This window comes from Pseudophryne corroboree, chromosome 4 (genome assembly GCF_028390025.1).
Source record: "Pseudophryne corroboree isolate aPseCor3 chromosome 4, aPseCor3.hap2, whole genome shotgun sequence".
Classification (NCBI taxonomy): domain Eukaryota; kingdom Metazoa; phylum Chordata; class Amphibia; order Anura; family Myobatrachidae; genus Pseudophryne; species Pseudophryne corroboree.
The window spans coordinates 877,655,443-877,683,073 of record NC_086447.1 but is presented as its reverse complement, the minus strand read 5'-3'; the positions used below and the strand labels follow the sequence as shown (position 1 = coordinate 877,683,073).

The 27,631-nt window shown below is 47.9% G+C and overlaps 1 protein-coding gene across 2 annotated transcripts in view; it reads left to right on the top strand.

Annotated features, from left to right (window-relative positions):
• The window catches only part of GLP1R (glucagon like peptide 1 receptor), a 615,585-nt gene that overhangs the window by 569,573 nt on the left and 18,381 nt on the right, over positions 1 to 27,631 (top strand). For both annotated transcript variants that reach the window (XM_063918850.1, XM_063918851.1), the window contains one exon: positions 13,308 to 13,446. In XM_063918850.1, coding sequence (XP_063774920.1) covers positions 13,308 to 13,446 — 139 coding nt within the window. The remainder of the gene's footprint in view (positions 1 to 13,307; positions 13,447 to 27,631) is intronic.

The following is a 27,631-nucleotide window of genomic DNA, read 5'->3' as shown; positions in this document are numbered from 1 at the left end:
GCCCACAATGGGGGAAACGCATTGGCTACACATATTGAGAACTAAGAATCCGCCCCCGCAGTACACTACTGAGCCGGGGAATCGATAACTGGAAAGGCATTATAGCAGCGACTCCGGGCGCCAAGTAATGATCCTACGCCATTGGGAAGAGTGTACACAACTCTGAGGCAGCGGACTAGCAGAGGGTCCCACTGCAGCTGGAGACAGGAGCAGGATGGGGCCGCGCAAAATTTGGATTACGTTGGGAGTGAGAGGGGAAAACGGCAAACCTGCGAACTGAAGCACCCCACTTGTGATACACCCACCTCCCTAGAGTACTATCAGAGGGGCCGGAGCATACAAGCATAAGGAGCAACAAGGTACCCAACATAGCGCTTATTGTGGAGGCTTAGACCCCATATCAATCCAGTGCCGGCACTGTAACTCTTTCAGAACACTGTTTGTTTCTGCTTCATGTCCAAACAATATACTCTATATATGTGTATATATATATATATATATATATATATATATATATAAAATAAGATTTTACTTACCGGTAAATCTATTCCTCGTAGTCCATAGTGGATGCTGGGAACTCCGTAAGGACCATGGGGATAGACGGGCTCCGCAGGAGACATGAGCACTTTAAGAAAGAATTTAGGTTCTGGTGTGCTCTGGCTCCTACCTCTATGCCCCTCCTCCAGACCTCAGTTAGAAAAACTGTGCCCAGAAGAGCTGACAGTACAAGGAAAGGATTTTGGTAATCCAGGGCAAGATTCATACCAGCCACACCAATCACACCGTATAACCTGAGTTTATAACAACCAGTCAACAGTATGACAACAACAGAGCATCAGGTCCAACCCTGATGCAACCATAAAATAACCCTTATTGAAGCAATAACTATATACAAGCATTGCAGCAGAAGTCCGCACTTGGGACGGGCGCCCAGCATCCACTACGGACTACGAGAAATAGATTTACCGGTAAGTAAAATCTTATTTTCTCTAACGTCCTAGTGGATGCTGGGGACTCCGTAAGGACCATGGGGATTATACCAAAGCTCCCAAATGGGCGGGAGAGTGCGGATGACTCTGCAGCACCGATTGAGCAAACACAAGGTCCTCCTCAGCCAGGGTATCAAACTTGTAGAACTTTGCAAAAGTATTTGAACCTGACCAAGTAGCCGATCGGCAAAGCTGTAATGCCGAGACCCCTCGGGCAGCCGCCCAAGAAGAGCCCACCTTCCTAGTGGAATGGGCCTTAACTGATTTTGGCAGCGGCAATCCAGCCGCAGAATGAGCCTGCTGAATCGTGTTACAGATCCAGCGAGCAATAGTTTGCTTTGAAGCAGGAGCACCAAGCTTGTTGGAAGCATACAGGAGAAACAAAGACTCTGTTTCCCTGACCCTAGCCGTTCTGGCTACATAAACCTTCAAAGCCCTGACCACATCAAGCAACTCGGAATCCTCCAAGTCAGTAGTAGCCACAGGCACCACCATAGGTTGGTTTATATGAAAGGATGAAACCACTTTCGGCAGAAATTATGGACGGGTCCGCAATTCTGCTATATCCGCCTGGAAAACCAGATAGGGGCTTTTATGTGACAAAGCCGCCAACTCTGACACACGCCTAGCCGAAGCCAAGGCTAATAGCATGACCACCTTCCACGTGAGATATTTCAACTCCACCGTTTTGAGTGGTCCAAACCAGTGGGATTTCAGGAAACTCAACACCACGTTAAGATCCCAAGGTGCCACTGGAGGCACAAAAGAGGGCTGAATATGCAGCACTCCCTTTACAACTGTCTGAACTTCAGGTAGAGAAGTCCACTCCTTTTGAAAGAAATTGGATAGGGCCAAAATCTGGACCTTAATGGAACCCAATTTTAGGCCCAAATTCACTCCTGACTGCAGGAAGTGAAGGAACGGCCCAGCTGGAATTCCTCCGTAGGGGCATTCCTGGCCTCACACCAAGCAACATATTTTCGCCATATACGGTGATAATGTTGAGCTGTTACGTCCTTCCTAGCCTTTATCAGCGTAGGAATGACCCCATCCGGAAAGCCTTTCTCTGCTAGGATCCGGCGTTCAACCGCCATGCTGTCAAACGCAGCCGCGGCAAGTCTTGGAACAGACAGGGCCCCTGTTGCAACAAGTCCTGTCTTAGAGGAAGAGGCCACGGGTCCTCTGTGAGCATTTCTTGCAGATCTGGATCCTCGTGGCCAATCTGGAACAATGAATATTGTTCTCACTCCTCTTTTTCTTATTATCCTCAGCACCTTGGGTATGAGAGGAAGAGGAGGGAACACATAGACCGACTGGAACACCCACTGTGTCACCAGGGCGTCTACAGCTATCGCCTGAGGGTCTCTTGACCTGGCGCAATACCTCTGTAGCTTTTTGTTGAAGCGGGATGCCATCATGTCCACCTGTAGCAGTCCCCACCGACTTGTAATCTGTGCGAAAACTTCCTGATGAAGTCCCCACTCTCCCGGGTGGAGGTCGTGTGTGCTGAGGAAGCCTGCTTCCCAGTTGTCCACTCACAGGATGAACATTGCTGACAGTGCGCTTACGTGAATCTCCGCCCAGCGAAGAATTCTGGTGGCTTCCGCCATCGCCACTCTGCTCCTTGTGCCGCCTTGTCGGTTTACATGAGCCACTGCGGTGATGTTGTCTGACTGAATCAGAACCAGTTGGTCGCGAAGCAAGTTCTCCGCTTGACGCAGGGCGTTGTATACGGCCCTTAGCTCCAGGATGTTGATGTGAAGGCAAGTCTCTTGACTTAACCACAGACCTTGGAAATCTCTTCCCTGTGTGACTGCTCCCCACCCTCGGAGGCTTGCATCCGTGGTCACCAGGACCCAGTCCTGAATGCAGAATCTGCGGCCCTCTAGAAGGTGAGCGCTCTGCAGCCACCACAGAAGAGACAACCTGGCCCTGGGGGATAGGGTGATTAACCGATGCATCTGAAGATGTGATCCGGACCACTTGTCCAGTACGTCCCATTGAAAGGTCTTCGCATGGAACCTGCCGAAGGGGATGGCCTCTATGATGCCACCATCTTTCCCAGGACTCGAGTGCAGTGATGCACTGACACCTGTTTTGGTTTTAATAGGTTCCTGACCAGTGTCATGTGTCTAGAATCATGCCCAGGAAAGGCAGACTAGTCGTAGGAACCAACTGCGACTTTGGAATATTTAGAATCCAGCCGTGTTGGCGTAACACTTCCAGAGAAAGTGCTACGCTGATCAGCAACTGCTCTCTTTATCTCGCCTTTATGAGGAGATCGTCCAAGTATGGGATAATTGTGACCCCTTGCTTCCTCAGGAGTACCATCATTTCCGCCATCACCTTGGTAAATATTCTCGGTGCCGTGGAGAGACCAAACGGCAACGTCTGAAATTGGTAATGACAATCCTGTACCACAAATCTGAGGTACGCCTGATGAGGTGGATAAATGGGGACATGAAGGTATGCATCCTTTATGTCCAGAGACACCATAAAATCTCCCGCTTCCAGGCTTGCAATGACCGCTCTCAGCGATTCCATCTTGAACTTGAACCTTTTCAGGTATATGTTCAGGGATTTTAAATTCAATATGGGTCTGACCGAACCGTCCGGTTTCGGGACTACAAACATGGTCGAATAATAACCCCTTCCCTGTTAAAGGAGGGGAACCTTGACCACCACCTGTTGAAGATACAATTTGTGAATTGCAGTTAACACTATTTCCCTCTCGTGGGGGGAAGCTGGTCGGGCCGATTTGAGGTATCGGTGAGGGGGCATCTCTTCGACTTCCAGCTTGTATCCCTGAGACACAATTTTTATTGCCCAGGGATCCACCTGGAAGTGAACCCACTTGTGGCTGAAATTTCGAAGACGTGCCCCCACCAGGCCTAGTTCCGCCTGTGGAGACCCAGCGTCCTGCGGTGGATTTTGTAGAGGCCGAGGAGGACTTCTGTTCCTGGGAACTAGCTGAGTTGTGCAGCTTCTTTCCTCTGCCCCTGCCTCTGGCAAGAAAGGACGCACCTCGGACTTTCTTGTTTCTTTGTGATCGAAAGGACTGCATTTGATAATGTCGTGCTTTCTTAGGCTGTGCGGGAATATAAGGCAAAAGATCAGAATTACCAGCTATAGCTGTGGAGACCAGGTCCGAGAGCCCTTCTCCACACAATTCCTCAGCCTTGTAAGGTAAACCTTGCATATGCCTCTTTTAGTCTGCATCACCTGTGCATGTTCCACAGGACACGTCTAGCAGAAATCGTCCACGCTGCTACAGCGCTATAACCCCATGCCGACACAATCGCCTGTCTGAATAGTGTACCAGCATGTGTGTAAAAAGACTTCAAAGTACTTTTACTGCATGCTATCTGCAGGATCCCTGAGGATAGCTGTTAAGTCAGTGCTACCTTTTGGGTAACCGTGACAAGCTTTGTCCACCCTAGGGGAAGATTCCCATCGTACCCTGGCCCTAGTAGGGAAAGGATACTCCCTGAGAATTCTTTGTGGGAAGCTGCAGCTTCTTGTCTGGAGATTCCCGCTCTTTTTCTTCATGAGAGGAGGGAAATTTACCTCAGCTTTCTTCCCCTTAAACATGTGTACCCTCGTGTCAGGGACAGATGAGTCATCAGTGATATGCAGAACATCTTTCATTACAATAATCATATATTGAATACTTTCCTGCCATTTTGGCTGTAACTTTGCATTATGGTAGTCGACACTGGAGTCAGACTCCATGTCGATATCAGTGTCTATTATTTTGGATAGTGAGCGTTGTGAGACTCTGAATGTCTCTGCGACATAGGGACAGACATGGGTAGATTCCCTGTCTGTTCTCTAATCTTTTGTGCAATAAATTTACCTCAGCACTTAATTTCACATATCCAATCAGGTATCGGCATTGTCGACGGAGACACCACACACACACACATTTGCTCCATCATCTCCTTAGGAGAGCTTTTACCTCAGACATGTCGACACACACGTCCCGACACACCACACACTCAGGGAATGCTCATCTGAAGATAATTCCCCCACAAGGCCCTTTGGAGAGACAGAGAGAGAGTATGCCAGCACACACCCCAGCGCTATATGACCCAGGAAAAAACACAGCAATTTAATGTTTACCCAGTAGCGCTGTTATTATCTGCGCCGAATTATGTGCCCCCCCTCTTCTTTAAAACCCTCTCTTCTACCGTGGTATAAGCAGGGGAGAGACCGGGGAGCTTCCTCTCACTGGTGCTGTGGAGAAAAAACATGGCGCTGGTGAGTGCTGAGGAAGAAGCCCCGCCCCCTCAACGACGGGCTTCTGTCCCGCTTAAATATACATTTTCTTGGCGGGGGCTCATACATATATACAGTGCCCAACTGTATGTATGTTTACTTTTGCCAAAAGGAGGTCCAAATGCTGCCCAGGCCCCCCCCCCCCCCCCCCTGCGCCCTGCACCCTTACAGTGACCGGAGTATGTGAGATGTGTGGGGGCAATGGCGCACAACTGCAGTGCTGTGCGTTACCTCAGTGAAGAACGGAGTCTTCTGCCGCCGATTTCGAAGTCTTCTTGCTTCTCATACTCACCCGGCTTCTGTCTCCGGCTCTGCGAGGGGGACGGCGGCGCGGCTCTGGGATCGGATGGCGAGGGTGAGATCCTGCTTACGATCCCTCTGGAGCTAATGGTGTCCAGTAGCCTAAGAAGCAGGACCTAGCTTCAGAGAGTAGGGCTGCTTCTCTCCCCTCAGTCCCTCGATGCAGGGAGTCTGTTCCCAGCAGAGCTCCCTGAAAATAAAAAACCTAACAAAATACTTTCTCTCAGCAAACTCAGGAGAGCTCACTGAAAAGCACCCAGCTCGCTCTGGGCACAGTATCAAACTGAGGTCTGGAGGAGGGGCATAGAGGGAGGAGCCAGAGCACACCAGAACCTAAATTCTTTCTTAAAGTGCCCATGTCTCCTGCGGAGCCCGTCTATCCCCATGGTCCTTACGGAGTCCCCAGCATCCACTAGGACATTAGAGAAATATATATATATTTATTTATTTATTTATTTTTCCGTAAGGAGAGGATTTTTACTCCTATTTGGGAGAATCATCTGTCTTTTATGAGGGAAATATATACATGCCTTTTTAAACACTTGATTTGTGTAAAATAAATGTTTTATATGTTACTAGGTGATTCATCGCGCCCTACAGGCGCTCTTCACACCGTCGTAAGGGGCTACGCTCCGTTAACCCTTGCACACCCTTGGGGCATGCAATATTTTTATTATATGGAGCATTACCTCCAATCATAATTGTGTGAGTGGTTGAATATTGCACGGACAAATATTGTGCGGGGTGCTGCGGGTGGGGGAGGGGGTCCGGAGCCCCCGCGGGTGGTGGAGGGGGTGTGTGGGGGTACCGCAGATGGGGCCCGGAGGTACTGCAAGTAGGGGCGGGTAATGCTTCTCCTCCTGGAAGCAGCTAAGCTGCTGTCCTCCCTTTGGCAGTGGCTCTCCCGGAGACTTGTACAGCAGCCAAGCAGCCAGTCACTATTGTTAGTGCCGGTGTCCCAACACGCTGCATTACAGGGAAGAAGATGCACTCAATAAACTACAGCTCCCAGCAGCCCTTAGTGCTGGAAAGCTTTGGCGCTAAGGGTTGCTGGGAGCTGTAGTTTATTTAGTGCGTCTACTTCCCTGTAATGCGGCACGTTGGGACACTGGCGCTAACTGGCAGAACTGAGTGACTCGCTGAATCAATGTAAAAGGTGAGAGTGCTGTGCAGTGTCAGTGACACTGCACACCCACTGCACTGCCCAGCACTGTCACCTTTTGCATTGATTCAGAGTCCAGACATTACCCTCCGCGATATCACCCACTGTCTGTTACATTAGCCATCTCGGGGCTTCCAGGCCGGCAGACCAGGTGCTGTGTTGCGGAGTCAGGGCCTCTGGGGATCCGGGCATGGCTGTGGCGGGGAGGCACTTCTGTCACATCACACGCAGAGGAGGCTCCGGGGCTTAGAGAGTATGCGGTGCAGGGAGGGCTATGAAAGCCTTCCGCTGCGCCGCTTTCATACACATCTATGCTGGTGGCCCCAGCAGCTTTTGCTCCACCTGCAGCTAGGGAGTGGGGATTGTTGATGCCGGAGGGGGCAGGCGGACTGGCAGCAGGACATAGGTCGCTGCAGTAAAGGATTTTTTTTCTCCTATCTACAGCGCAGAGACTTGCTGCAGATGCAGTGGCATTCCCTCCAGCTGCACCTTTTTGGCAGGTACAGTACCTTTTTTTATGGTCTGTACCGATTTCTGGCTCTCCAAACTTCCATTGAAAGTATAAGAAAAAGGGCGTGGCCACTTCCCTTTACCCGTGGTCATGCCCCCTTTTCGAATTTGTAGCGATTTTTATGTGTAAATTGTTGGAGGATATGTTGCTGCAGATGCAGTGGGCCTATTTTGGGGTGTGGGCCTGGAGCTGCAGCTACATCAGCCCCATTGTTAATCCTGCTCTGGGAATACACAGCAGCCAAAGGGCAGAGCTTCCCATTGGATGTAACCTGTGTGGGAGGGCGTTTCTTGCCCAATTAGCTGTGGACTGGGTGTGATAGACCTGCTGCTAACCAATGATTCAAATTCTAAACCTGAGTCCTATCACTTATTATATTTACACACTTATTACATATACACAGTAGCACCGAGGCCATAGATATCACCTTTGTTATGTGACTGTGGTTGCCATGGTAATCACATGGCATTGTGCGGAATTCTAAATCATTAGTAGCAATTTAACAATTCAGTTTACTGTGATTAAAAGCTTCATCAGGCTCTGTGGTTCTCTGCATTCCTGTGGGAGAACTCTGAGGGGTATAAAGTCTTTCTGGTTGTAGTCTGTGTTGTTTTTGCAAAACAAATAGTCTATAAAGAAGTCAATATAAAATTAAACAAATGCATGTTTTATATGTACTGATTTAGTGAATACTTAGGCTAATAATAAAACACATATATAACAATAAAACAGCGTTTAACAAAAAAATTAGATTCCGCAACTGGATGTTCCCTGCAGTTATATTACTCTACTTCTTCATACCAATAGTAAAGATAATCACTATCTATGGGCAGCAACAACAGGGAGCAATAAATCTGTGACATTTATGGGCAATTAAGTCTATTTCTATGGTAATAATTTTCCCTAACTGTGTCATAGTTTTCCAAGGATACTTTTCATGTTCTGAAACAATCCCTCAGTTATGTTCCGGATTGTGACAATTATTTTATTTCAGCTTAATATGTTCTATACAAAGCATTATAGCTACCACATATAGGGAGCAATTCAATTGTTTGAAAAGTCGGTTGGGTGTCTGTTTTTTCCTGTCTATTAGAAAAAACAGACGCCTAACTGACTTTTCAAACAATTGAATAATATAGAACTTTTTTGGTGATTTGCCAAATGAAACTTTATTAAACTGTTCTTGTGCCGTAACACTTCAAGTCTGTATGAAAACAATAAAATAAATGAAAATTAAAAAATAAAGTACACTCTCTGTTACAGTACGACTGTGCAGCCAGAATAATGCTATTACTAGAGAGATAGGTTGGTCAATATTCATCCCAAAAAGTTTCTACCAGCACTAGTATAAGGAAGAGATGAGTATTACGGAGAGCAGACGCAAGGTTTGGACAGCAGACATTTGTAGGTATCTGTATGTAACATTTACTGTATTTAGGTTTTCTACTGGGTTGTACTGTAGTCAGGATCCTGGCGGTCGGGCTCATGACACCAGTATACCAACGCGCACAATGCCGATGGATGCTAAAGGTGAGTATTAGGGTTATGGGGGCAGATGTATTAAGCCTTGAGAAGTGTAAGGTGATAACACACCAGCAAATCATTACAGGTTTGAAAAATGATAGTTAAGAGCTGATTGACTGGTGCATTATCACTTTACACTTATCACTGCTTTATCACTTCTCCAGGCTTAATACATCTGCCCCTTAGCTAGTTTTAGGGTTATGTTGTAGGAGGGGGCAGTTAGGCCGTGGGAGGGGACAGTAAGGGTAAGGGTGTGTACACACGATGAGATATTTTCTTTCGATTTTGACTATATAGTCAAAATCGCAAGAAAAGTTAGTGCAGATCGCAAGGTGAAAGCCACCTTGCGATTCCGATTCGATCCCGATGCGCGGTCCCGCCAGGTCGGTATCGCAAGAAAAGATAGTGTGCAGGCAAGTCAATCCTTGCTAGATCGGTGTACTATCTAGTTTTTCTCACATGTCAATTACATCTCACATAAGCCAAAATCGTAAGCACACATAGTCCATATCTCTAGAAAAGTTAGTCAAAATCGGTGGTGGTATCTAGGCTCCGGGGAGTTCAGGGGAAATTGCAAGTGAAAATCGGGCATAGCAAGGATCTCACCATGTGTACACACCTTTAGGCTGCTGGGAGGGGGGGGGGGTTAGATTGTGGGAGGGGACAGTTAAGGTTAGGCTGCGGGAGGGGGGGGGGGCGGCTAGCATTAGGATGCAGGAGGGGGGTTAGACTGTGGCAGGGGACATTTAGGGTTAGGCTGCGGGAGGGGGTGGCTAGGATTAGGTTACAGGAGAGGGGTTAGACTGTGGCAGGGGACAGTTAGGGTTAGGCTGCAGGAGGGGACAGTTAGGGTTAGGCTATGGAAAGGGGCAGTTAGGGATAGGCTGCAGGAGGGGACAGTGAGGCTATGGAAAGGGGCAGTTAGGGTTAGGCTGCGGGGAGTGACAGGGTTAGGCTGAGGAAAGGAGCGGTTAGGGTTAGGCTGCAGGGTGGGGCTGGGGACACAGGGATACTCACCAGGATCCATTGGCATTCAGAGATTCTGGATTCAGACCATTGGGATCCTGAGTGCCAGGATTTCATACCCAGGCAGGAAAGGTCAGTTAGGGTTGGGCTTTGGGAGGAGGCAGCTAGGGTTAGGCTGCGGTAGGGTACGTTAGGGTTAGGCTGCTGGACGGGACTATTAGGGTTACACTGAAGATGAAGAGGGGGGGGGGGATTGCAAAGGAATACTCACCGGGATCCAACAGCATTCTAAGCGTTGGGATTCAGACTGTCGGGATCCCAAGTGCAAGGATTTCATACCAAACCCTTTTTACTTGCCTTTGGTTATTGTGATGTACAGTATGGGCTATTTACGTACATGTCCATCAATCTGTAAGATCGAAGTATCGAATTTGCAAAATACTGGGTAATCCCGGAGAGCTTCAGTGTAGTATGAAAGGTTCTGAATATCAAAAGTTATTCTGACCAGTGGCAGATTTTTATCTGACCAGTGGCAGATTTTAGCTATGATTTTAACCCCCCCCCCCCCGAGTGACTTCCTATTGGATGTGATACCTGTTAGTCACCCACACGACAGGCAGCCCCGGGTATGTGTTTTCTCCCTCTGGGACTGCCAGACCGGGCTGCAATTAGCAATACGCATGCTTCCAATAGAAAGCCACTCCCTGTCTCATCGTTAGCCCTACCTGGCTTCTATGACCTGCAGTCCATAGAAGCTGGTGTTTTGCACATGCGCAGTCGCACCGCTGCTTATGCGCCGATCCCGGCGCATGCCAGATCTATTGCACAGGTGTGGGACCCGGCTGGCCAGGGCTAGCTGTCTCTTCTCCTCTCAGGGCACAGGTAGCGCCAGACCCACTCCTGCAAGTAAGTAGGAGCCACGCTGATTATGGTCCTCCTAAGAATTACTGCAGCCCGCTTACCATAAATGAAGTATCCAACACTTTAAACTTATACAAAGCACATGAAATGGTCAGTAATGGCACTGTAATGATTACAGACACGTATAATAAAAGTCCAAACAAATTGAAAATCCCTTCTGGTTAATCTTCAAAAAGCAATAACTTCAACATAGCATCCCTCTTGGTACTATGGGGTAAATATATGAAGCAGTGATAAAAGTGGAGAAGCGAGCCAGTGGAGAAGTTGCCCATTACAACCAATCAGCAGCTCTGTATAATTTTATAGTATGCAAATTATAAATGTTACTTCAATGCTGATTGGTTGCCATGGGCAACTTCTCCACTGGCTCATTCTCATCTGTTATCACTGCTTCATACATTTACCCCCATATCACCTATTTTCCAGAAGTGGTGTGTGTCTTTATGAGGACTCTGAATATATCTAGACCACAGGTTCTCAAACTCGGTCCTCAGGACCCCAGACAGTGCATGTTTTGCAGGTCTCCTCACAGAATCGCAAGTAAAATAATTAGCTCCACCTGTGGACCTTTTAAAATGTGTCAGTGAGTAATTAATACACCTGTACAGTGTACACTTGCACTGTGTGGGGTCCTTAGGACCGAGTTTGAAAACCACTGATCTAGATCAAGATTCCAGCAGGATATCTTCATGTGCTTCCTCCAGGTTCCATACAACCTCATATGCAGAGATAGAGAGAACAATGCACCACTGTCCCAGAGTATTACATTTCATTATATTTGTCATTGTCACATTAAAATGTAAAAACCGATACAATAAAAATGGACCTACGTGTGGAGCTAATGCCCCTATCAGATAAAAGAGGACTGGACCCCAGCAGCAGGAGATGAGTGATGTGTCAGTGAGGACAGGGCTGCAGGTGACAGGTGCAGTGACATGATGTGAGGAGGGGAATGGAGGCAGAGGGAAGCCACAGACTGAGAATTATATAGTGGAAGAAGCAGGGTCCTCAGCAGCACAGAGTATATCAGGAGATGAGTGATGTGTTAGTGAGAACAGGGCTGCAGGTGACAGGTGCAGTGACATGATGTGAGGAGAGGAACGAGGCAGTGGGAAGCCACTAGGGTGGCCAATCCCAGGAATGGTGGGATCCCGGTATTTAGGCCAAAAATAGTCCAGGATTCAATCCTGGGATTGGAAGCACCAGTCCCGGGGATTGGGGGGATCAGGCGGCCCTTTAAAGCTGGGCAGTGTTGAGCGTCCCGGCTCCCCCTGCGCAGGGTGACCTCTGACTCTGAAGTCACGCTGCGCAGTCACCCGCCGCTGAGCCCGATGGTACGGCGGCCGTCATCTGCCGCCTCCTCCCAGCTCCCCCTGCAGTCACCGCGTCTAAAGGAAGTTTCCCAGCCACCCAGCCCAGCAGTTTGATGAGTGATTTATGTCTGCTGGGCGAGTGGGGAGAGTTGGGTGGGGACAGGCAGACACAGTAAGAAAGCCAATCTGACCATTTTCGCCCGGGTTTGGCAACCCTAGAAGCCACAGACTGAGAGTTATATAGTGGATGAAGCAGGTTCCCCAGCAGCACAGAGTATATCAGGAGATGAGTGATGTGTTAGTGAGGACAGGGCTGCAGGTGACAGGGGCAGTAATAGGATGTGAGGAGGGGAATGGAGGCAGCAGTGAGCCACAAACTGAGAGTTATATAGTGGAAGTAGAAGGGTACACCCGCAGCACAGAGTATATGAGGAGATTATTGAGGTGTTAGTGAGGACAGGGCTGCATGGGACAGGATGTGAGAAGCAGAATGAAAACTGACTGTTCTATGTAATACTTTATCCTATAAATAAACAATACTGCAGCACACATTTTATAGCAGCATCTAGAAATGATGAGATTTTCGTCTGAGAGGGAGATAGTAATATAATTCCAAGGTTATTACTGTACAGAACCTGTTTTATATAGTTCATAACAAATGATATTTCTCTTTGCGTACAGTAGGACTACGCTAGATATATGTCTTATTACAACGTATTACAGATTCCTGCAGCTGTAGTTACGTTGTTTATATTTCATTTGTTTGTATAATTAACAAAATGTCACATGATCTCATACACCGAAACAATCCCTTACAGAGCATCTACTTTGTGTCAGTGATAGAGTAAATAAACCGTGGTTTTATACTGAGGTAAAAATAATGGAGTTCACTGGCGAACCACATAACAGCAAAGGTGCAGTGTAAAATTCTATTTGTTATGTTACAACGAATTTGCGAAAATGAAACTCAATTTACATTAGTTCTGCTTCAGCCCACAACACAATAATACAACCTTACACACAAGTGTCTGAATAAACTATCAATTTATTATTAATTTCCTGCATCAATATAAAACATGCCTGTTACCAATGAGACTGCAAGTCACTCAGTGCTATGAAGCTTTAGAGTTCCTTGGGATTGGAACATATTTTAAATGGATTAATTACTCCGTAATGTTCTGGTTGTGCTTGTGATAAATGATTGTTCATCAATGTTTGGTGCAATACAGTATGTTAGAATAACTTATGATATTTGTAAATAAATAGGTGTCTTACTTCAAAGTGCAGTTAGAGTTTCTATGCTGAATTAATACTTCTTATTTGTATCCACCATTTATCGACAGACTGGCAAAGTCCACCCTGACGCTGATCCCGCTGCTGGGGACACATGAGATTATCTTTGCGTTTATCACAGATGAGCATGCCAAAGGGTCCCTGCGTTACATCAAACTCTTTTTTGAATTGTCCTTCAGCTCTTTCCAGGTACTGTAAAAAAAAGTAGCATGCAGCTATACTCTCCACCAATGATAGGAACACTTATAAAATGTACTAGCTTCTATCTGCAGCTTTGCCCATTCCACCTGCACACAACTTGTGCGCCACCTATACACAACTCTCGTGCTGCCTATTTACTACATTTCAAGCGAACGTGGGCCCAAATCACCTCTCCCCCCACACCTTACCGGCCACGTGCATGGTGCCACACCTATCTCTTGCATTGATGATGCTAATAAATGTTGGTTTTGTTATTGCATATGCATGCTCCCGCTCAGAGCCGGTCCTAGGCATGGGTAAACTAGGCAAATGCCTAGGGCAGGCATGTCCAAACTGCGGCCCTCCAGCTTTTAAGAAACTACACATCCCAGCATGCCCTGACACAGCTTTAGTATTCTCTGACAGCAAAACTGTGTCAGGGCATGCTGGGATATGTAGTTTCACAACAGCTGGAGAGCCGCAGTTTGGACATGCCTGGCCTAGGGCATTTGGTATGCCTAGGAGCCCAAGCAGCTTCTGCTGATTAAAATGATACGCGGCATGCCTATATTCTATGTGTGACTGCGGCTGTATCTGCATATGAAATGCTACGTTACAGTGTATTCCTGGAAATTACTGTAACGTAGCATTTCGTATGCAGATACAGCCACAGTCGCACACAGAATATAGGCATGCCCCATATCATTATAATCAGCAGAAGCTGCTAGTGCATCCTAGCCACATAGTAATGCAAATAAGACGCATTTTCATCAAAAAAGGTGAGCCAGCGTTAGCAGAGATGCCAGCTAACTCACGCCAGGCATCTCCTGCTAAATGGCGTATTAAGGCAAGATATATGAAGACACATCTGTGCACAGGCAGAGGTCACAGTGTTAGCAGCCATGTGAGTGCTGTGTGTGCGGGTGGGTTGGTTGTGCAGTAGTGTTCGATATATGTGTAAAGGGGCATTATGTGTGTCATGTGTATAAATGCATTATTAATGTGCTGCATATGTGTAAGGGGCACTATGTGTGTCATTATGTGTAAAAGTGCACTAATAATGTGAGGCCAGGATCTCCAACCGAGGACGGAGATTTCCTGGAGTCTTTGTTGTTGCTGCGGCGGCCAGCTTGTGCATCACCATGGGTCACACAGATGGCCGATAGTGTCACAAATGATCCGATATTGCGTCCTAGGATGCAGTTTGGATCAGTAATACAGCAGAAGACATGACATCCCTGCTGCGTTACCATATTAGTGCTACTGCTTCTATGTAAGCAGCAGCAATAGCACCTCCAACCACGGGCCTAATTCAGACCTGGTCGCTGCTGTGCGATTTCGCACAGCAGCCGATCAGGTCTGAACTGCGCATGCACCAGTGCCGCAGTGCGCCTACGCATGCCAGACAGCCGACGACCATCTCAGGCCTGCGATCACCTCTGCCTGATTGACAGGCAGAGGCGGTCGTTGGGCAGGAGGGGGTGGGCCGGCGGCGTTTGGCTGCCGTTTTAGGAGCGCGGTCCAGGCAATGCAGGCGTGCCCGAACCGTGGGGGGGGGGGCGGACCACGGCAGCTGTGTGATGTCACACGCAGCCGCTGCGACCCGGACAGCGATGAGTAGCTTCCTGCCAGCGCGCAGGAGCTGCGCTGGTAGGGAGCTACTCGTCAAGCACATTTAAAGCATTTTCATCATCTCAGAATTTCCCTAGGGTCCTATCTACCATCATTAACTCTGCTGTCCGGTCTCCCCGGTTATTCTGTGGGAGGAGCTGAGCTGACCGTGTCAGTCTACCCCTCCCATAATGGGAGGTGCTGGGCAGACTCTGTAAGGTGAGACGGCAGTACAGAGGTTTTCAAAGTTCTCTTATTTTTGTAAGAAAAGTGATAATGGGGTCATTCCGAGTTGATCGTTTAGCACAGCTACGATCAGTCACACTGACATGCGGGGGAACGCCCAGCACAGGGCTATCCCACCCCGCAGAAGTGCAAAGGCATCGCACAGCGGCGATGCCTTTGCACTTCAAGAGTACATAGTTCCCGACCAGCGCAGCTTTAGCGTGCTGGACGGGAGCTACTCATCGCTCCCCGGCTCGCAGCGGCTGCATGTGATGTCATGCAGCCGCTGCGTCATGCCCCACGTTCGGTCTGGCTACGCCTGCGTTGGCCGGACTGCGCCCACGAAACAGGCAGAAGCAGAGGCGATCGCAACCCTGCTACGGCCTTTGGCGAACGAACAGGTCAGAATGACCCCCAATATCTAGTATTCTAGTGAGGATTTATAAATCATTTATAATACAGGGTGTTCGGAAAGTCACTGTGCACATATGTATATTTATTAACACACATTTCAATATATAATACATGTAAACACGAATGATAATTATAAACAATGTTGAAAATGACTACCAGTAGCATCAAGACAGATCCTTTTTATTTTGTTTCTAAACACCTCTATATTCATAAGTCATACTTGCCTACCCTCTCGGAATGGCCGAGAGGCACCCGAAAATCAGGTCACCCTCCTGGCCACCCGGGAAGGTGGGCAAGCCTCCTGTTTTCCCTGTCAGGACCTCCGCAGCCCCGCCTCGGGGGCAAACAGCAGGAACAGGTGGGCGGTCCGAGGGGATCTGATTACGTGATTCTGGTTGAATTGCGTCATCATAGCTCCGCCCCCCGCTATACAGCGCCTATTTTCTTGGCACCTATTGCGGGGGCGGAGCCAAGATGACGCGATCGTGATACCACGCCCCTCGGACTGCCCACTTCCCAGTAATCATGACCCTGGACAGCCCAAATTAACTGACCACGTCCCCGGACAGCCCATCATGGCGCCACGGCCATGCCCCCATGCGCCTGCAACGCTGCCTCCTCCTGGAGGAGGGGGCAGCCAAGTAGGCAAGTATGACATAAGTGCACAGTGACTTTCCAAACATAATATAGGGACTTTTCATAAAGCTGTGAAAACAGTGGAGAAGTGAAGCAGTGGAGAAGTTGCCCATGGCAACCAATCAGCTGCTCCGTATCATTTTATAATATGCAAATTAGAAATGTTACCTCAATGCTGATTGGTTGCCATGGGCAACTTCTCCACTGTTTTTTTCACTGCTTTATGAAAAGTGCACAGTGACTTTCCGCACACCCTGTATATTCCCTGACGGGTGTAGTAGGGTATGCCGGCGGCCGAGCTCCCGGCGACCAGCATACCGGCACCGGAATCCCGACCGCCGGCATACCGACAGTGTGGCAAGCGCAAATGAGCCTCTTGCGGGCTCACTGCGGGCACGGTGGCTGCGCGCGCCACGCTATCTATTCTCCCTCCAGGGGGGGTCGTGGACCCCCAAGAGGGAGAAAAAGTGTCGGTATGCCGGCTGTCGGTATTCCAGCGCCGGTATACTGTGCGCCGGGATCCCAACAGCCGGCAAACTTAAGACCACCCTTCCCTGACAGCCCAGTACAGCTACACTGGTGCTCACCAGTCTATATAAAATGCCATGTCTCAATTTCAGCCATTTATTTATTACTAATAGCATTTATTTATGCCATACAGAGTAATGATGTAATCAGGGTAGGTATACAGTAGTTACAAACTTTCTTGGTGTACCAATAGTTTATTCATTACATTTATTGTGTTCCTACTCGCATAACTGTACCTGAAAGTTTACTGTTTAAACTATTATCTGTAACACGATGAATCTCAAGCTTATCTCGCTCACTGTAACCACCTATAAACTGTAATGTGTCGGCAACTGCAGGCTTGCCAGATCTAGATATTTATAATGTTCCCAGAATTATTATTATACCTGCTGAACACAACAAATTCCTGCTGCAGAAAACGGATAACATTAATATGGACTATATTTCAGCAATCTGCAGCAGCATAAATATAGGTAATAGATGCATAAATAAATGTCAGCATGTAATAAACTCCGGTATGCCCAGCACATAACACAGCCCAGCTCCTATATAACACGGCCCCCTCTGATGACTAATATACAATACTGCCTCCCGAAAATAGTAATCTGTCTCTGGGGGTGGGGTTTAGATATATTTGGCCACATTTAAACACTTGTACGATACATTCATTCATTTGTAACCGATGGTATACTAGCCCTAAGCTCATGGTTACTGCAGTTTATTACATGGAAAGTGATCAGTCGCAGTGGGACACTTCAGTTTATATTACGATTGTGGTGGATAATACTGATATTACCAAAAACTCATTGCTGGGTTACTTGATCTAAAAATAATCTGGCTGCATCAAAAACTTTTAGGCGGTCACATGTAATCACGTTCAAAAACCGGTGCCCGAAATCTGTGTCTCCCGCATAGTAAGAAACCAATGCATGCAGGAGATTAGCAAAAGCACAGTTATTGGGGGTCATTCCGAGTTGTTTAGCACAGCTACGATCATTCACACTGACCTGTGCTGGGGGGACACCCAGCACAGGGCTAGTCCGCCCCACATGTCAGTGCCGGCCCCCCCCAGCAGAAGTGCAAAGGCATCACACAGCGGCGATGCCTTTGCACTTCAAGAGTAGCTACCGACCAGCGCAGCTTTAGCGTGCTGGCTGGGAGCTACTCGTCGCGCAGCCACCACGGTCCGCCCCCCCAATTGTCCGGCCACGACTGCGTTGGCCAGACCGCGCCCCCTAAATGGAGGCTTGACGCCGTCTTCTAGCCCCCTCCCGCCCAGCGATCGCCTCTGCCTCAGAGGCGATCGCTAGGCAACGATGGCTGGCATGGGCCGGCGCACTGCGGCACCAGCGCAGTTCCGACCCGATTGCTGCGCTGCGAGAAACTGCAGCGAGCGATCGGGTCGGAATGACCCCCATAGTAACAAAATAAGTACAATTATTATAAAATTATATGATGGGACATACAAAGTACACATGAGATATAATAAAAGTTGCAGAAAAGTGGAGACAGTAATGGGAATTAAAGGGTTATGGTGACATTATTATCAGATATTTATATATTTCAGCGCTTTACAGAGAATATTTAGCCATTCACATCAGTCCCTGCCCCAGTGGAGTTTACAATCTATAAATGCACACACTAAGGTTAATGTTTGTTGGGAGCCAATTATATACCAGTATATTTTTGGATAGTGGGGGGAATCCGGAGTACTCGGAGCAAACCCACGCAAGAAAGGGGAGAAAATACAAACTACACACAACTGCTCCAATAAAGTGGGCATAAGACAAGTACAGTAATGGCTTGTACTCACAATTGCGATTGCATGCAGACCTGTGCATAGGCAGAAATACACCTGGGACAGACGGATTATTATTTGTAGTTGTTTTTTTTTTTTTTTTGTTATGCAAAATGAGGATGGAAAAGGTTTCTGATGTATTAGGACAGTTCTAGAAGTTGAAACAATGGCAAATAGCAGATGTAAGACACAGAATGGGACTGGCTCATGGGGGTAATTGCAGGATCCGCTGCCAGTGTGTGTATGCAGGGACAGTGTTCAGAGGCACGCAGCTCCCAGCACTCACACTTACAATCGGAATCAGTGACTGATTGCGCGGGTGCCTCTAAGAAGCGGAAAAATAGGATTTTAATTACCTGCCGGTAAATATTTTTCTTGTAGTCCGTAGAGGATACTGGGTTTCCATTTAGGACCATGGGGTATAGACAGGTCCACTAGGAGCCATGGGCACTTTAAGAAATTGATAGTGTGGGCTGGCTCCTCCCTCTATGCCCCTCCTACCAGACTCAGTCTAGGAAACTGTGCCCGAGGAGATGGACATAGTGGTGAGATTCCGAACCAGCACACACAAACCAGAGGAAAGCCATGCTAACCCAACTTTACACAGGAACAGCAACAGCTGAACCAACAATACTTAACCAAGTAACAGTGCAGGAAGAACGAAGCATCGTGCGGGCGCCCAGTATCCTATACGGACTACGAGAAAAGGATTTACCGGTAGGCAATTAAAATCCTATTTTCTCTTATGTCCTAGAGGATACTGGGGTTCCATTTAGTACCATGGGGATGTACCAAAGCTCCAAAACTGGGTGGGGGAGTGCTGAGGCTCCTGCAGAACTTATTGACCAAACTGAAGGTCCTCAGAGGCCAAAGTATCGAACTTGTAGAACTTAGCAAACGTGTTCGAACCTGACCAAGTAGCTGCTTGGCAGAGCTGTAAAGCCGAGACACCCAGGGCAGCCGCCCAGGAAGAACCCACTGACCTAGTAGAGTGGGCTTGTACAGATTTTGGAACCTGCAAACCTGCCGTGGAATAAGCATGCTGGATAGTGAGCCTGATCCAGCGAGCAATGGACTGCTTTGAAGCAGGACACCCAATTTTATTGGGATCATAAAAAACAAACAGCGAGTCCGATTTTCTATGACGAGCTGTTCGCTTTACATACACCTTCAAAGCCCATACAACATCCAAAGACTTTGAAGTAGCAGAGGTGTCGGTGACAACCGGAACCACAATAGGTTGGTTGATGTGAAATGCAGACACTTTAGGAAGAAATTGCTGACGAGTTCTGAGTTCAGCTCTGTCCTCATGGAAAATTAAATAGGGGCTTTTGTGAGACAAAGCCCCCAGCTCCGACACACATCTTGCTGAAGCCAAGACCAACAGTGTGACGGTCTTCCACGTAAAAAATTTTACGTCCACCTCCTGTAACGGTTCAAACCAGTCCGATTGGAGGAACTGCAGCACCAAATTGAGATCCCAAGGTGCCGTGGGAGGCACTAAGGGAGGTTGGATGTGCAGGACACCTTTCAAGAACGTCTGGACCTCAGGGAGAGAAGCCAATCGATTTTGAAAGAAAATGGACAAGGCTGAAATCTGAACTTTTATGGAGCCCAGACGTAGGTCCACATCCATACCTGCTTGCAAAAAAAGCAGGAAACATCCCAGATGAAATTCCACCGCAGAATAATTTCTGCTCTCACACCAAGAGACGTATTTCTTGCAAATACGGTGAATGTTTAGACGTTACCCCCATCCTGGCTTGGATCATACTCAGGATAACCTTGTTAGGGATCCCTCTTCTGGCTAGAATCAGCCGTTCAACTTCCATGCCGTAAAACGTAGCAGCGGTAAGTCCTGATAGACGAACGGGCCCTGTTGCAGAAGATCCTCATGAAGAGGCAGAGGCCACGGATCTTCGAGGAGCATCTCCAGAAGGTCCGCGTATCAGGCCCTTCTTGGATCAGAGGAAGTGGAGGAAACACGTACACCATCTGATAGACCCATGGAGTCCACTGCCTGTGGGTCTCTCGACCTAGAACAACACTGCTTGAGCTTCTTGTTGAGACGAGAGGCCATCATGTCAATTTGTGGATATCCCCAACGACGTGTCAAGCACCTGAACACTTCCAGGTGAAGGCCCCACTCCCCCAGGTGCAGGTCGTGTCTGCTGAGGTAGTCTGCTTCCCAGTTGTCTACTCTCGGAATGAAGACCGCTGACAACGCCACAGCGTTTTGTTCTGCCCAGAGGAGAATTCTTGACACCTCTGACATTTCTGCTCTGCTTTTCGTTCCGCCCTGTTGGTTTATGTATGTCACTGCCGTCACATTGTCCGACTGGACCTGAATGGCCCGACCTTGAAGAAGATATGAGGCCTGCAGAAGGCCGTTGTATATGGCCCTGAGTTCCTGACTTGACCATCTTCCTTGAAACTGCACCCCCTTGATGACTGCTCCCCAACCTCTGAGGCTTGCGTCCGTGGTCAACAGAATCCAGTTCTGAATTCCGAACCTCTGTCCCTCGATGAGGTGAGAAGTCTGTAGCCACCACAGATGGAAGATATTGGGTTTTGGCGACAGACGGATCCTCTGGTGCATGAGAAGATGAGATCCGGACCATTTGTCCAACAGATCGAGCTGGAAGGGTCTTGCGTGAAACCTTCCATATTGAAGCGCCTCGTAAGAAGCCACCATTTTCCCCAGAAGGCGAATGGATAGATGCACTGATATCCAGGTTGGCTTCAGGACATCCCGAACCATCGACTGGATTACCAGTGCCTTTTCCAGCAGAAGGAACACCTTCTGCGACTCGTGTCCAGTATCATTCAAAGGAATGGAAGCCTCCGTGTTCGCTCTAGGTGAGATTTCGGAAGGTTGAGAGACCAATGCTGTCCAGCAACCTCTCCCTGGATGGCGCCTTTATCAGAAGATCGTCCAGGTACGGAATTATATTCACTACCAGTTTGCGGAGTAGAAGCATCATCTCTGCCATCACTTTGGTGGACACCCTCGGTGCCGTGGATAGACCAAATTGCAGGGCCTTGAACTGGTAGTGACAGTCCTGCAGTGCAAACCGTAGATTAGCCTGATGAGGCGGCCAGATCGGAATGTGAAGGTACGCATCCTTGATATCCAGATACACTATGAATTCCTCCTCCTCCAGACCTGAGATCACTGCTCTCAGAGACTCCATCTCTTGAACTTGAACACTCTTAAGAACGGGTTCAAGGACTTTAGGTACAGAATCGGCCGTACCGAACCGTCCGGTTTTGGTACTACAAACAAGTTGGAATAGTACCCCTTGTTTTGCAGATGAGGTGGAACTGGAACAATGACTTGAGTCTGTACCAGTTTTTGGATGGCATGCTGTAAAGTTATACTTGCCTCTTGTGAAACTGGTAAGCCTGATCTGAAGAATCTGTGAGGTGGGAGCTCTTGGAACTCCAGTCTGTAGCCCTGGGAAATAAGATCTATGACCCAGGGATCCCGGCATGAACTTGACCAGATGTGACTCAAGAATTTTAGTCGGGCTCCCACCTGACAGCCTTCCAGGCATAGCGGTCCACCGTCATGCTGAAGGCTTTGAGGAAGCAGAGCCTGAGCTCTATTCCTGAGCAGCTGCAGTCGCTGGTTTGCGTGGTTTACCTCTAGCGCCTCTAGAGGCCGTAGAAGCACCTCTGGATTTGCCCTTAAACTTGGCCGTCCGAAAGGACTGTAAATTTGAAGCTGAATAAGCTTTCCTGGCTGGGGGAGCTGCGGAAGGAAGATACGTAGACTTACCCACAATAGCTTTGGAGATCCACTTGTCTATTTCATCTCCAAACAAGGCCTCTCCTGTGAATGGTAGGCCTTCCATGCCTTTCCTGGAGTCCGCATCAGCAGTCCACTGGTATAGCCACAAGCCCCTGCGTGCTGACACTGCCATAGCGGTGGTGCGTGCATTAAGCAAGCATCTCTTTTATGGATTCCACCATAAAGTTCGCAGAGTCCTGTATATGCTGCAGGAGTAAAACAACATCCCCTCTAGACAAGGAATGTAACACCTCAATTAGGTTACCTGACCATTTAGCAATGGCTTTTGTGATCCACGCACATGCAATAGTGGGTCTCTGGGCCACCCCAGCAGCTGTGTACAATGATTTGAGTGTAGTCTCAATTTTACGATCAGCAGTGTCTTTCAGGGAGGCTGCACCAGGGACAGGCAATACAATTTTTCGTGACAGCCTAGAGACTGATGCGTCCACTATTGGTGGATTTTCCCATTTTTTCTATCCTCCAGAGGAAAAGGAAAAGATGAGAGCAACCTTTTAGGGATTTGAAATTTCTTATCAGGATTAACCCACAGTTCTTCAAAAAGGATATTCAATTCCTTTGACACAGGCAACGTGACTGAGGACTTCTTTTTTACATTAAAATAAGATTCCTCACACTCCTCTGACAACTTATCAGAAATTTGCAGGACATCTCTGATAGCCTCTATAAGAGCCTCTATTCCCTGTGACAGAGTAGCATCCCCTCCCTCCAAATCCACCTCACCCTCCTCCATGTCTGACCCGTCATCGTCAGAGTCAGACTGCAGGATATGGCCCAGAGCTCGTTTTTGCGGACAAATGGGAGGGGATTGAGGCGCTGGTTTGGGCCTGGGGACTGAGTCTCTATTCATAAACGCATCCACATTCTGTCTTAAGTATTGTGTCTCTTTCTCATTGCGGGATAATTTCATAGAAATATGGTGATCATTCCTTTAATGGAATTAACCCACTCCAGTTCAGCTCCGCTATTCTGGGAAGTTGCACTGCCCTGAGTACCCAGTAGTGAGCCCCCTGGTGAAGAGGAACACTCCGCTGTACAAGAAACAGATTCTTTGCCTGACATAATGTAAATGTGACAGCACACACACACACACACACACACACACACACACACGGGAAAAGGTTAAGCACAATGAACCCACAAAGAGCCCTTCAGGGAGACACAGAGTTATTTGGAGCCAGCCTCCCAGCGCCCTTATTGCTAATGCCAAGCTTAGCCGGTTCGCAGACTAAGTACCCTGATAGGGGACTTAGTACACTAATAATCGCTCCCCCCTGCTATGACCCCTTGGTACCGTTGAGGTAAACTGGAGTCACTCCGGAGGAGCTGCGCGTCCCTGTCAGTCAGCATCTGTATCCACTGCAGAGGGAAAATGGCGCTGGTGAGCTGCTGGATCCGCTCATAGTGAAGGCCCCGTCCCCTCAATGGCGCGTGGTCTTCCACTACTTTAAGTGGTAAAAGGACTGAGTTTATGACAAGTGCTCACCTTAGAGCGCACATTTTGGTTACTGTATTTTCATCGTCTTTACCTACAATTCATTATTAATTTAGATTAAGTATTGGTTATTATTCCACTGTATTGAGTGTCATTTCTGTTTTATGTGAAAGTAAAACTTACCATTTTAATAAGTATCCAGTTTTGTTTAGAATTTATTCATAAGTACTCATAATCTGGTGCTTAAAATGGAGAGAAAAGCGTTTTAATTCTGTTTTTGCCAGTGTGGGTACTCTGTACAGCTGTGTACTGTGTCTGGAGACGCATTCCGCCCCGGTTAGAAGTCGTGCGTCTCCGTACACTTATGCCGTCATATTGGCCGGCGCTCCACTAACCAGGATGCCGGCTTAGTACTCACCACTCTTCATTCTTCTGGCTCTGTTAGGGGTGGCAGCGTGCTGCGTGAATGTATGCTCGCAGTGGTGGGGTTTGCGAATAGTTCCCTCAGGAGCTCAGTGTCCTGTCAGTGGGGAACGGGACCATTAACCCTTTAAGAGGTTGGGCCATTCCCCCCTCTAAGTCCCACGAAGAAGGCAGGCTGGTGCCATCCAGCCCTGCCTGAATATAACAAACATATAAAATAAATGCAGAAAACTCTTCAGGAGCTTCCATAAGGGTGACCGGCTCCTCCGGAGCCAGCCCACTCTATCAAATTCTTAAAGTGCCCATGGCTCCTAGTGGACCAGTCTATACCCCATGGTACTAAATGGAACCCCAGTATCCTCTAGGACGTAAGAGAAAATAAAATAATCTAAAACATCATATATTCGGTGCCCTGGTGATGAAGGGAGCACTACGGTCAGTGAGCTGTTTTTGAGCGGCCAATCTGATTCTGCTTACACGTAGGTGAAGTGGTTTGGGTGCATTATGGGCCTGATACAGATGTGGTTAGAGTGGCTATATCTGCTGCTTACATAGAAGCAGCAGCGATAGCACTAATATGGTAATGCAGATGGAGATATTACACCTCCCACATGCATTACTGATCCGAGCAATTGGCCAGCTGCGTGACCCATTGCATGTTCCATGCTTAAATAGAATGTGGGGAGGGGTGCCAATAAAGAGTGAAGGAATCTCAGCCTTCAAGTGTACATAAATACATATAATATTGGAGGTTGTGATTCCTTCAGTCTGGATTTGCACTCCTCCCCACCAATTGTATTTAAGCAAAGAACTAGCATTTGGCTGCACACTGAATAAGGCATAATTAAAAGTTAGTCCTTTCCCTATTTATATAATATCAGTTTTGAGTGAGCATGGGGGCATGGGGCATCCTGAGCTGCTCTGGATGGGGCACTTCAGGGCATCACCACCTAACACTTATTTTAACATGTTGTATCACTTTCTTTGTTTTTTATCTATTTATATTTTTTCACACACTCTTCACTCTTGTAACTCTCCTAACACTGGCCCTCATTCCGAGTTGATCGCACGCTGCCGTTTTTCGCAGCACAGCGATCAAGTAAAAAAATGGCAATTCTGCGCATGCGCTAAATACTTTCACACAAAACTTTGTAGTTTTACCCAAGCTCGAGTGACGTTTTTCAGTCGCTCGAGTGTTCGTAGTTTGATTGACAGGAAGTGGGTGTTTCTGGGCGGCAACTCTGCGTTTTCAGGGAGTGTGCTAAAAAACGCAGGCGTGCCAGGCAAAAACGCAGGAGTGGCTGGAGAAACGGGGGAGTGGCTGGCCGAACGCAGGGCGTGTTTGTGACGTCAAACCAGGAAGTAAACAGACTGCGGTCATCGCAAGATAGGAGTAGGTCTGGAGCTACTCAGAAACGGCATGACATTTTTCCTGTGCAATTCTGCTAATCTTTCGTTCCCACTTCTGCTAAGCTAAGATACACTCCCAGAGGGCGGCGGCTTAGCGTTTGCACTGCTGCTAAAAGCAGCTAGCGAGCGATCAACTCGGAATGAGGGCCACTGAGTAGCTGCTTTCACTCACCTGATACTCTGTAACACTTCACTGCTAGCTTCCATTTGTGTGATACCCTGTGGGAGGGAGTTAGGCTGAGCTCGTTTGGGGATGCCCTGCACCCTAGAAGTGAACCCCTAGAATGTTAAGAACTTACCCAATGATATGACCTGGATGTTGGCAGGCAGGTTTATAACTTTGGCCAAATTTACGCTAACATCCTCTTATATGATATTTTTATTGTAATATTTATTTCCATTTTGAGTAGTAATGTTTGCATAGTGCACCTACATCCCTTTTTCTATGTGTAGTACTATAATCTCAGCAAAGTAGCACCTCTCATTACAATCGGCTAGGGTGTGCAGTCTAGAACAGCCTGCCCTTATGTTTCTTTTCCTGCCTGCGGCCTCCAAGACTTCCAGCATGGGTCCTCACAGGGATCCTCCCGGGGTCCTCTCCACCCGGGCCCCCACTGGATATTTGCACTGGCTCTGCGCAGCCGGGATCCTCCCACTGTGGCAGCTCTACGGGTAGGTGCCACAGCTGCTGACCCCAGACCTCTCCTAATGTCTCCATCTTCCTGGCTGCTGGGCATCTGCTCTCCTGCAGGTCACGCTAAACTCCTGGCTCTATCACCTTACTGGCCTTGGATACCCTGGAGACAACCAGTCCCCAGGCTCCTTTACTCTGCAACCCCAGTCTCCAATCAGATTGGGAGGATGGGGGATTTCCAGGGAATTTGTGTTCCTGCCTGGTCAGTGACCTTGCCAGAATCTCGTGCACAAGCTCAGTGAAGGCCCTGGGGAAATGGTCACTTAAAGGTTCACCTAGCTGCTCTGTTAGGGCTGAGCGAGACAGCACTTTACTAAAAAAGAAAAGGAATAGGCGCTGCAGCCACATATGTAATACACCGCTCCTTTAGGAACAGTGACCTGACAACTAAAAACAAGGGGTGTCCCTGTCTAACCTTTTTTGGGGTAACCTCATTTTATGGAGTACCACACAAATATAAGTTAGGGTTTTGTTTTGCATTTGTAATTTCTGGTGCAGTAACAATAAATATTATTGTGAATAAAATGATTTACGCTATATCGGTGCTTGATTGTACCCTCCAAGCGATGGTTACAGAGAATTAGCTCCAGAGGCTGTGCCCGGGCTATGAAATCACTGCTCTGTAATTTCCCTGGCATCAGGCAGTGTGATAATAAAATGTCAGAGCTCAGATACTGGACATTCATTATCACTCACTGGAGTATCCCATGATTAGGGCTCTTATATCAGACCAATAAGGAAACGGAGATCAGCAGTGTCTTTGCAGCTTTTATTTATCCCTAACAAGTCTCATGGGTTATGCAGGAAATGTATCATTACGGTCACAGTGTTTTATGTTTTATTCTCAGCATCTAGACTGTAGCTTATTTAGATTTTAGCCATGTGTTAGATGCAGTGTCCAACAATGAAACTGAAAATTCCTGGATTTGTCTGAAATGTAACGGGATGGATAAAGGATGGATAACAGGGCATTGTATGTAGTGAGTGGCGTAAGCTTGGATGAACAACTGGTAACCCGCAGAGCCCCTCAGTCCTGGGTGTATTATTTCAGTGTATTATAGTTCTTGACTGTTCATAGGTGTTTCTTTAATGGGTGCAGTGTGTACGGGCCCCTAGGTCTGGAGTGGTGGGGGTGGGGCCCACACACTGCACCATATAGTATACTTACCCCTCCGGAGTCCCGTGTTGGCGGCCCTGCAGTGCGGG